Source organism: Vicugna pacos, chromosome 8, assembly GCF_048564905.1.
Source record: "Vicugna pacos chromosome 8, VicPac4, whole genome shotgun sequence".
Classification (NCBI taxonomy): Eukaryota; Metazoa; Chordata; class Mammalia; order Artiodactyla; family Camelidae; genus Vicugna; species Vicugna pacos.
Genome location: NC_132994.1, coordinates 39,802,050 through 39,814,058, shown reverse-complemented (window position 1 = coordinate 39,814,058; position 12,009 = coordinate 39,802,050). Strand labels below are relative to the sequence as shown.

The 12,009-nt window shown below is 39.2% G+C and overlaps 2 protein-coding genes across 2 annotated transcripts in view; one reads left to right on the top strand and one right to left on the bottom strand.

Annotated features, from left to right (window-relative positions):
- Positions 1 to 7,340: 7,340 nt before the first annotated feature.
- On the bottom strand, positions 7,341 to 11,955 carry CALHM4 (calcium homeostasis modulator family member 4). Its single transcript, XM_006205719.4, has 2 exons — positions 11,344 to 11,955; positions 7,341 to 8,148 (listed from the first exon to the last, which is right to left on the bottom strand). Exons 1-2 carry the CDS (start codon positions 11,896 to 11,898, stop codon positions 7,762 to 7,764), a joined length of 942 nt encoding a protein of 313 aa, XP_006205781.1. The 5' UTR covers positions 11,899 to 11,955; the 3' UTR covers positions 7,341 to 7,761.
- Positions 8,170 to 12,009, top strand: part of TRAPPC3L (trafficking protein particle complex subunit 3L) — a 53,605-nt gene continuing 49,765 nt past the window's right edge. The window contains exon 1 of the mRNA XM_031680125.2: positions 8,170 to 8,454. The gene's annotated coding sequence lies outside the window, so the exon portion shown is untranslated. The remainder of the gene's footprint in view (positions 8,455 to 12,009) is intronic.

The window sequence follows — 12,009 nt, the reverse complement described above, 5'->3', positions numbered from 1 at the left end:
AGACAGCGGTTAACACCTCTGACCCAAGGTGTTAACCACAAGAGTGGTGTCTGTGAGCGGAGTTGTTACTCCCCTAACAGTCTTGATGCTAGTGTTCTTGAACCGTTTGGCAAGATGGTGACCTCAATTCTGAGCAACCACAAAGTAGGTACAACATTGAGTTTTAAGTAGGCTACACTTCCACATTACCTTGCATCCAAGGATGAAGTATAAGGTGGACAGACTTGAAATAGCATTTGTACATGTTCCTTTTCTCTCACCCTAGTAATGATCATTTTGATCATTTGTTTTCTTTTACTTTTTCTTCTCTTCCCTCTCCTCTCTCTCTCCTCTGTCTCTCTCTGTCTCTCCCTCTTCTCTGCATACCGCCTCCCTCTCTGACACCTGCCTTTGCTTTGGATTTGAAAGGGACTAGGTGGGGAAGGAGGAGAGAAAATGAAGGAGCAAAAGAGTTATGGAAGAAGATAGGGTTAGTGAAATGCAGTATGAATTTTATTAAATGTGTGGAAGTAAAATAAACTTGAGAGTTAAAGTGGAAAATTAAAATTTAAGTCAAATCACCCTTTCGGCTTCCTGAAAAAAAATATAGTGACAGTTGAGTCAGGGATGACCCTAAGGGTGTGCAGGGTTCTGGAAAAACATTTTGTGGGGTTGAGGGGCAGGGGAGATTCCTTATCTATATAATCAATTTTATTAAAGGATGTATTTTAAAACTTCGTGGGCTCATGTGAGATACAGTGATTTAGTGATGAAGGTTTAGAATAATAGATACACTTGCACATTTGTTTACTGTTTAATCAGTGTTCATGGAGATTCTCCACCATGTCCATGCACCATCTCTTCCTGGTCAGATGGAAGAACTGTATCATCTCTGTGTTCTTTATTGTCAAATGCATTGTTGCCATCTAAATTCATATCTCCCACAGTGACTAAACAAAACAAAAAGTAGCACTGTTGTTACTACTCTCAATGCCATAGCTCTTTGTAGTTTCTATTGAAACAATACAGTTCTCGCCTCTGCAGGATTCTAATACCATTTATGTAATGCTGACGACATCAGTACTCATTAAGCTCCATCAGCAGCATGCCGCTCCTGAACACTGGCTTCCAATGATTTTCTCCAAGAATGTGCTCTCTAGGTGAAGTCCATCCATGCAGTTCTTACCCAAAACATGCAACAAAAGGTGAATGGTCATTTTTCTAGTCACTATCTTCCAGAAACGTATTTTCTTGATTTCTGTGGCACATAATCACTGTATTCCTAGACGGGGATCTCTTTGGGTGCTGCCTGCACCCTGCCTTCCACACAGAGCCACAAGTTGGGAGGACCAACCAGGCGCCTTTGGGCGGAACCAGAAGAGCCACCCAGTTAGTGTGCCGGAATGCGCTTGACCCACCCGGCAGAGCACAGCGTCACCGCACAGTCAGCAGCCAGAGAGGACAGCGACCCGAAGGGCGAGCTGCAAGCCTCCGAGGGCTTGATAACGGCCCGCTCCACTACCACCCTCCCCCAGCCTGATCAGGGGCGGACACCCCGCGCACAGCCTACGCTGGATGCCCGCGGCGCGGCGCAGTGAATAAGGACCGGCCGCCGTCCCGCCAGCTGGGATGCTGTAGACGGAGGTTGGCTTCTCTGGTCGGAAAACAACGGGCCCTCAGCGCGCCGAGGGCAAAGGGTCCGGAGGTGCGCGGAAGCAAAGAAACCCGCCCACGCTGTCGGGCCCTAGAAAATTTTCAAGAATGAGCTCAAAACGCAGAGCACCCTAACCACAGGCAGAACGGAACTGCATTCTTAACTACATTTTATTATTCTACCTCTGCCACTAGTAACTAATGGTTTTTGCTGTTGGATTTATCTTTCCCGCAAAATATACACCTTTCTCACGGTATTCTTACGACCTATTTAATCGTTAATGGAGAAAATGTACTTATTTTGTAGGCAGCTTTCGCAAATTCATGTTATCTCAAGGTGAAAGAATGGCAAGCATGAACTGGCCAATAATACGACCATTATTCTTGATTTAAGAAATTTGCTCAACTACTAAAGCGCCACATAGATCCAGATTAGCTTTTTCCTTTTGGCTTTTGTTTTCCCATATTTCAAATGCTAGATTATGTCCACATTATGAAATAGCTTGCAATATATAATTCTGTTGATGTCACTAACTGGCAACTATAGAAGAAAAATATATTTTAAAAATGTTTATTTGTGGTTTACACTGAAACATCTATAAAAAACATAAGATGTGTAAACAGCTGTTCTTTTTTGCACTTTAAAACACTTTAAAACATGAGGCCACATTGTATTTTCTATATTTATAAAATATTATATTACAGATGTGTGTATTTATTTTCCAGGAGCAACAATTTTGCCTACGGCAGAGCATCAGTGCATATAGAATCATAGAATGCTTAGAAATTACCCTGAAGAGATGTTAATCCAGAGGGTCTCATTCATGACAGGCTTGCGGGTTCACAAACTCCTGAAATATATCGGTGTGTGTGTTTGTTTCCTATTGCCGCTGTTTCAAATGACCGCAAACTTAGTAGTCAGAACAATGTAAGTTTATTATCTTATAGTTCTGTAAGAATGGTACGTACTTCTTACTGTTTGACACAGATCAGACACAGGTCTCTCTGGGATAAAATCAAAGAGTCAGCAGGGCTGTGTTCCTTCTGGAGGCTCTAGGGGAGAATCCGTTTTCTTTCCTCCTCCAGCTTCTCGAGGCTGCCTGCCTTCCTTGGCTTACGACCCTCATCATCTTTAAAGACAACAATGGCTGAATTCTCAGGCATCACTCTGACACTCCTTGACACTCCTCTTCCCTTGCCACTTTGCTTTTTCTCTGACTGTGATTCCTCCTCTTACAAGGACCCTTGTGACTACAGTGGGACTTCCAGGATAATCCAGTGTAATATCCCCATCTCAAGAGCCTTAACATGATCACAGCTGCAAAGTCTCTTTGCCATATAAAGTATAAAGTAACATTCACAAATTTCAGGGATTAGAACGTGTACATCTTTGAGAGGCCAGTATTTAGCCCACCACAGCATATAAAATCTGAGATATGTGAGCCTGTGTGTGTATGCACAGTGTTATGTTTCTGGATAGTTCTTGAAAATAACTTTAGCCAGAACAGCTATTCAGAGGGACCTGTGACTTAAAGTAGTTTAATCACTCACTCCCAGAATTTGATCATCCTCCCCTATCTCTAGTAAGGGAAAATTAAAGTCCCAGAGTGAATGACTTATACGAGACCATGCGAATGGTCAGAGTGTGATTTCCTGACCTCATATCGACCCTTTATAACTACAGCCTGTTGAAAACAAGTTGACAGATTATAGTGAAATCTACCACTCCCTGCACAGGAAAAAGAATACCTGAAATTGCTGGGCAAGCTTGCAGTTAGTCTGTAGCTAATAAAATCAGGGCTACTGGCTGTTGGGTAGCTCGGATCCAAAGTTATGCCTCAATGACAGTGGACAAATCACTTTGCTAAGAAGGGCAGTACCTTGAAAGTGAGCCATCATACATGCAGATATAGTGGAAGCGGAAGAAGAAGGACTCAGACGTGCTACAGCAGCTTATTGTTGAAGCTCAGGATGTCTTAGTTATCCATGGACAGAAGTAGGAGGAGAATCCTCATAACACCTGCAAGTCCCCAGGAGGTTTGTAATGCTTTCTGTAGCTGCATTCCAGCACAGTGCTACGGAATGCAGGGTCAGAAGTCAGACGTCCGGGGCTGGATTCTGGCTCCATCACTCACAGGCATGTGACCTTTGGCAAAGTGCTTGATTTCTCTGTATCTCAGTTACCCCACCAATAAAATGGAGGAACTTATTTTATTGGGGTTAGATAGGCCTGGATTCCAATGATAACTACAATTCACTAGCTATATAATGAAATAATTATATCAATGAGAAAGCATTTTATTTGTATAGGACTTTGCACAAAATTCCTTCACGTTCTCTATGTTATTTAATGTCACTTCAGCAACTCATTTATAATATGTGACTCTCTTTACCAATTCACGTTCTCTATGTTATTCAATGTCACTTCAGCAACTCATTTATAATATGTGACTCTCTTTACCAGTTTGTTGTAAGGAGTAAATGGAATCATTTGTTTAAAGTAGCTAGCATAACGCGTAAACGCTACACATTATTTTTACCGCTACTGTATCACCACCACCACAGATGGGTGCAGCTACCTGTCTGACCACTGGAGGGCAGCAGAAAACAAGACGTCTTGCAGAGAAAACAAGACGAAATCCACTTCTTTCCGAAGTTCTGAGGTTAGAGAAATTTAATTGTTACTTGGTGGTTAATACAGAAAAACAATTCGAGTCAGGAATTTAATAAAAAATGTTTCTCTGGAAATACCATCATTGCTCCTTGGTCCAGAATTCACATTTATGGGTATGTGCCTCACACCTCTGGGAGCCAGTGGTGCAGCTGTCTACTCTGATAGCCTGACAACGTCTGCTCTTTAGCGACCAGTGTCAAATTTTGCTAGACTTATTATATCTCTAAACTTTACATTTTGAGGTAGTGAATAGCTACTGAGTCTTTGGTTAGCCATGATATTTCAAAGTTTTAAGATTAATGTGATCTCCCTTTGTGCTGCAAGCAGAATGCAAGAAAACTCTTTGTAAAATCACATTGTTGTTTCTTATTACAATCATGCATTAGAATTTTTTAATAGAATTGGAGACTTGGAACAGAGAAAGGAGATAAAGAAGATGATTGGTATAAGTATGATTCTGCAATTCAGCTTTGGAAGACATAACGCTGAGTAAAACACATCTGAACATTGGGATTGTATTTGTCTCCTGGAAAGGAGGCAATCTGGATTGTGGTGGGTGGATGAGGGAGCTGACAAAGCTGAAGTTAAGAAATGAGTAAGTCTGTACGTATGCCAAACCACAGCATTTGATGTAGTGGCCAGAAGCATTTGGTAGCAAAATATAAGGTAGTATTAGCACATAATTGATGTTAATTATATGTTTTAAAATTATATAAATCTATTAAGCACAAAGGGGAGGAAGTACAATCTTCTTAATGGAAAAGTTTTGTCTATTTGGCTATAGAACAGAAGACTATGCTGTACAAAAAAAACCTTGGATATTTAATATATTAATTTGAAATACATAATATACAATAAAACTCAAGGATGTGTACTACCATTTAAATGTTCATATAGATGCTATAAAGCCCTTGACGCCATGCAGAGGAGCCAAACTTACAATCTAGAATCTACAGTGGAAGACCATGATTCAGTGCTTCAAAGTATAAACTGTATGTAATACTCTGAAAGAGAATGATGTAGAAAAGTCTTCCAGAATCTAGTGGAAAGAAAATTTCCTGGTGTTCATATACAAACAACTATTGCTTTCTTTCTGGTGATGCAATGCATTAACTTCATATACTCTGATTTTGCTAACTGAAAATCTGACTGAAGAGTATTCTAGTTTTTGTACGTTATTCTGTATGCCAAAGTATATTCACTGAAAACTAATAAGATAATCCTGATCATAGTATAAAATGCTGATGTAACTAGTGTGTCCCAATACAGAGGAACTTCAGAGTCTCAGGTAAATTAAGCCATAGAATTTTGGAGCTGGAGGAGACCACAGAGAACAAAGTGGAGGTAGCCTTTGATAAGTACACAGCTCATTTATAGCAGGGGCAGACGAGGGCCCTACATCCATACTTACTCCTATTTTTTTAAGATCCCTCTTGTGATGCCATAGCAGAACTACATATAGAATTAGATGACAAAGTGGAAAAAGTTTCCTTGGCTACTTGAAAAGATCAGTACATTAACATTCCTTTAAAAGTGGAATGGCAGCAAATGTCTTTAGAGAAAGCTCAGAGTCAAACTCAGTGATATTTTCCTTCCAATAGAAATAACCTGAGCCTCCGAGCACTCCAGAGGATTGTATACTTCTTGACCTGTATTCATATGAACATAAATATCTTATTAGATTTAGAAGGGACCTCAAGAATTTATTTGGTTCAGTTCCTTCCTTTCCAGGAGGTAAGATATCATTATCCCTATTTTGTACATGAAACAATTGGGTCCCAGAGAGACTAACCAACTTGCCCAGTAACTAATGGGGAGGGAGGAACAGGTCTACTGTCCTAGCAAAGTACTATACTATGTGTCTCTTACTGGTTAAAAAAAAGATAGCTTTCTTAAAATTCATTTTTATTCGTTTCCATTAAGTCTGAGGGACCCATAATTTCACACAAAATACTCTTCCATGATTGCATAGAAGTAGATAGTAACTACACTTTAGACAGTCAAGCTCTCTGGTCTCCTTGAAAGTGAATCTTGAAAGTCAGCTTGACTATTCCCAGTTGGCCCATTGCCCAGTAAGCAGCCATAATTTTGGTTTTAAAAAATAAAGAAAATCTCTTATTTTGCTTATTTTGGCCAATGAACTAGTTGTTTAAGTGAATGACTCAAAAACCAGTCATGAGACACTACATATTTCAGAAAAAAGCCAAGATAAAATAGGAAACTGTCAAATATTAGAAGTGAAAGTTAGATAGGTCTTCCTTTTTAGAGTTCTAGATAATGGACATACAAAAATATAGGTTGCAGTCTTGCTTCCTAGAGTGGATTTTGAGTGCAAAGGTGCAATTTGATAATGAAAAGGCACAAATGTTATGGTTACCATGGGGGAAAGGGGGTAGGAAGGGGTAAATTGGGAGTTCGAGATTTGCAGATACACATTACTATATATAAAATAAACAAGTTTATACTGTATAGCACGGGGAACTATATTCAATATCTTGTAGTAACCTATAATGAAAAAGAATATGAAAAGGAATATATGTATGTATATGTATGACTGAAACATTATGCTGTACACCAGAAATTGACACAACATTGTAAACTGATTATACTTCAATTTAAAAAAAAAGAAAGAAAAAGAAAAAAAAAAGGCACACATGGTATGTCTGTGGTGGAGCACAGGGGGGAAGCTTTCTAGAATAAACTTTATATATCAAAGCTATAAAAATGCTCCTAGTCTGGAGGTGCTACCAATGACATTTATGACACTAATGAGGATACGTTATGCATCATCTTCCCCTGATTATGGCAGGGTGACTCAAGACCTTCTTGACTGGGCTTCTCCTTTACATGTTAACAGTTTAGAAAGGGCTTTTATCCTAGTTCCCAAAAGGTCAGATATTTAAGCTTGAAAAAAGAGAAGGAAGCAGTGACAAGTTCCTGGATATTATAGAGAGGTAGAAATTGGGGGAATAAAAAAACAAAACAGAAATTAGAGACAGGGAAAACAGTGATAGAAGACAGGGACTGCAAAGAGGAAGATGAAAGTAACATTTATTGGCACCTATTTTATGAAAGGCGCTATGCTGAGTACTTTGCTTATATTATCCCATTTAATTAGCACATATAGCTTTACAAGAGCTCTGTGAGGTAGCTACTATGTGCAGGTAACAAAATGGCACTCAAAGATATTAATTTTTACATAGCTAAAAGGTAACAACTAAGATTCAAATTTTGACATGACTTCAGATTTCACATTGTTTTCATTAGACCAGTCAGACCATCAGTGAAATTTCAAAAAGACATATTAGATAAATTGACTGAAAATAGCATTTAGGATGGGCTTATGTAAACAAATATCAGAAGAGAGAAAAAAAGATGAAGAGATTACACTGCAACTCCATCATCATAGAAATAAAATAGCTGTTAAGCAACCTGAGTTGTGAAAGGTGCTATAATTAAGATTTTAACTCAATATCTCCTGATTTCCCTTCCTCATTATCCTCATCCACCCTGTCTCCCAGGAAGCTATAGTGACCTTGCAAGTTATCACCAATGCAGAGAAAACTGGGTACTGAAATATCTTTCCAGTCCTGACACGAGGGAATACGAATGTGTTTGACATCTTCGGTTCCAGGAATGAAGCCAAATAGCTTCTTGATGCGCTGCGTGATAAGGAGCCGTGAGTGCTGCTCTGCCGCTTTTTCAAAGAGCTCTCTCTCATTGCAGAGGTGGGTGGTCCAGTAGTGATGCTGCAGAGAGGTGAGGGGGGAGCAGCATCTCGCCAGACAGCAGGAGACTAGGACAGCAGTAGTTGCCAGGGTGATCAAAATCCAGCCTAGCATCTTCCCATAATTATTAAAAAAGAAAAACAGAAAACATCCATATATCAAATAGTCAAGAAACAGCCATGGGAGGAGGGATTCCTACAAAACTGAGAACTAGAATATGGGTAAGAAATGTGTTTTTCTCATCTTTAACATATTAACAGGTGCTAATCATTTGATCCTGGTTGCAGGGATGACATAGGGTATAGGCCCAACCATTTCACCTTCGTTTTGGGATTACCAAGGATTTTGACCCATTAACATGGAATAGATTCTAAATCCTATTCTTGAAGTGGCAGACACTAAAACCTACCTTTGTATATGGTACGTAAACTACATTCTTTGATTTTAGCTCAAGCCTACTTTTCAACTATCAGGTATAGGTCCATGCATTTGGGGGGCACTTAATAAATACTTGATAGTGATGGTGATGAAGATGAGGGTCTAATAGATAATTACGGTGGCCTCGTCACACGTCTTCAATGATGTGCCAGCAAGTATTCATTGACATTTCTTCCTGAATTGCTCCTTCCTTTTCTTTTCTGTGACCAAAGAAAGCCAGTGAGCAGACTCTCATGTCCCTAAGGGTGTAACACCTATTATTTCTCTTTTCATTTTCCTCTCCCTTCAAATAATCATTTGTTGGCCAGTTTTATGATTTGTTTTTGAAACACACTTTGAAAGGAAAAGGAACTAGATTTTATTTGCAACTTTTCACTTCTTCCACTCTTAAATACTGATATAAACAGCTATGTTCTACAGTAAGAATCCTTTTTTTTTCATTTTCATTATTCTTTTTTCAATATTTAGTGGTTGTTATGTAGGGTGAGAGAGACGAGGTCCACAGATTCAGGGAAACCAGCAGCGTGCAGCCATAGTCTGGAAGGTGAAGGTCTCTTCCCCAGCTGTGACTCACCAACAGGCCTGGCACAGCGTGCACAGCAGGATAGCTGTACTCTATAGAGGCTAAAACCTACGAAGTGATACTCATCATAATTTAACTTAATAGAGGCCAGCATGGCAGAGGAAAGGTCATCTCAGTTGCCCATTAACTCATCAGCTATCATTTATTGAGCCCCAGGTTGACCTCCCACCATGTGCTGGGTATGGTGCTGGGTTATTGGGACTCATATGTGAATAATTTTAGATACATTCATTCTCTCTGCAGTCTTTAAGCTTAAAAAGGGAAACAAATTAACAAGCCAAGAAATATGGTAAAATAGGATAGTTTTTGATATGAATAAATACAAGGCCCAGGGAAGCACAAGGGAAGAGAAATAACTTATTTAAGGGAAAGGAGTGTTAGGGAACACTTCCCAGAGGCGATGATGCTCAGTCTTAAATTATTAAAGAGGAGTTCACCAGATGCAAGAGGTTGAGGAGAATTCTAATGAGGGAAGAAGTCAGAAAAATAAGAGTGTGAAGAGTTGGGATAACCTCATAAAGTTTGGATTCACAGGGTCATAGGAATCACATAGGAAAATGGTCAGGGGCCAGATATTGAAGGATATTGTATCTCATGCCAAGAATCTGGATTTGTGCTTAGGCTGGTAGAAAAACCACTGAAGGACCTAGATGGGTGGGAGGGGTAAGGAGGAGGCCGATCACTCAGTTCTCAGAGTGATACCTGTGGCATGAGTATAGAAAGTAGATTGAAAGGGGGTGAAATTAATGGCCGGAAGGTATTTTAGAAAGAGGTATGGGGCAGAGAAGGAATTTGAGCTTAATCTGATCTGGTGGTCAACCCAGAATAATCCAACATAAAGATAATACACATTCCTCAAATGAGATTGAAGTTCAAGGTATTTACAGAAGGTGGTCTGGTGAAATAGAAACATCATGATCTTTGGATATCTCAGTCAGCCATTTATTAGCTCTGTTAACTTATGAAAGTTATAAACTCTGTGAGCTTTGGTTTCCTCGTCTGTCAAATGGGGTTGATTATACCTTTGTCTTAAAATAATGAGGATTAGAGTCAAGATATGAAATATTTATACACTAAATCAAAAGCATCTCAAATGTTAGTTTTTCTATCACTATATCAAAAACCCCACTGGCTGGTGGCATTCAGAGCTGTAAAACTGTTTCTTCACAGAATTGTGTGTATCATTAAATAAGATATTTTATTTTGATCTTAGGAGCAGCTTACCATTGTGTATTATATCTTAGTTGTTTTACAAGCAAGGACATTTTTTTAAAGTTAAAACTGCCCCATTGATTTTTTTTTTTCACTTTTCAAAGCTCCTCTGCCAGAGCTTTAAGGCTGGTGTAAATAGGTCGAGGCAAATCCTTTCCTAATGAGATTTCTAATTTTCCTTAAAGTAGGCCAGATGTAACATTTCAATATTCTGTATGTTGACGGTAAATTTTTTTCAACTAAACAGCATTAGCACTTCTAAATTTTAATAGCTGAAAAGTGATAGGTCAAAAAATGCCTTTGCAATAAGTAGTTTAAAAAATGTGTTTTTACTGCATTGCAGTGATTTCAAATGCTTTTCCCCCAAAATCCCTTGGAGAAACAGATGAAAGCCAATGATTCTTTCTCTACTGACAAAAATGCCCTTTTACATCTTTAAATTTAACCTGTAAGAGCAGTAGGTTTAGGACCTCCTCCCTCTTCACTCCACCTCCTCATACAAACCTATCTAAGGATACTAAATTTAGAAGCATCATTCGAGTTTTTTGGGGGGGAGTTTATTTTTAATCATAATTAAGCTTCCTGTAATTTTAGATAAGATTTTAATATATAAGAATGCATATTTTAAAATATATATGTGCAGAAAGATGAATTTAGTTATATAGTAAAAATAATTTTAATAACAATATCTAAAATTCATTTTAATATAGATTCTGAACACAGTACTGAGCACTCTGGATGCATTAGTTCATTTATTACTCCAACCTTATGTGGTAGATCCTACCAATATCCATTATACAGTTCAGAAATGTGAAGTGTGGATGAATTATATAATTTGCATAAGGTTTTGCAGGTTAATAAATGGCAAAGCAAAACTCAAACCCAGGTCTGCTGACTCCAAAGCCCAGAATTCTGAATATAGCTTTGTCACCGCTCAGTAGAAATCACTTTGATGAATGGCGTCTACTCTGTGTTCTACAATCAGAGAATATGAGAAGCAGCAGGGATGTGAAATGTTTCCAGCGACTATAGTTAATATGGGAGAGCAGAGCAGAAAAGAAAAATCAAGAACTTACTTGTGACTGATATCTGTGCAGAAGAGCAACTTCATCTCTCACCAGGATTATGTCCGCTGGAGCTGATTTGCAACATGGAAACCCTGCTAGGATCTCTTTTCGTTTGCTGGCGCTAATGTTGTGAAACACTGGGTAATGGTCCACAGATGTGAATTCACTTGCTGCGCATTCGTAGTAGGTGCCTGTCAGCAAGGTCACTGCCAGCCACGTTAAAGGAGCAACAAGGGCCCTCCCAGTGATGCTGAAGAACCGAAGGCAAGCCAGCTTGCGCTCCAGAAGGCTGATTCTCCGCGGTGGAGGGACACAGATGCAGTACTCACCGGCAATTGTCCACGTCTGGCTCCTCAGAGCATAACCAGCAACCAGAAGTATTAAGGCAGGGATGACTAGAAAAGCAGAACCATAATAGAAATTTTTCCCAATCTGACAGGGACATTTGAACGTAAATGAGGAAAACAGCTGTTGGCCACCAATAGTCAATGCAGCAATTAGAGAATTGATCAAAGTTCCACTTCTCTGCAGAGAAGATACAGTATTGTTGAGACCTCGGCTCATCGTTGAGAAGCTCTTACTCAGATCAGCTTGTAGCCCTTTCTGATCATTAGACTCCACCAGCTATAATCATTTTATGGGATCTTACTGGTTGAACTGGTTGTGTCAATCTAC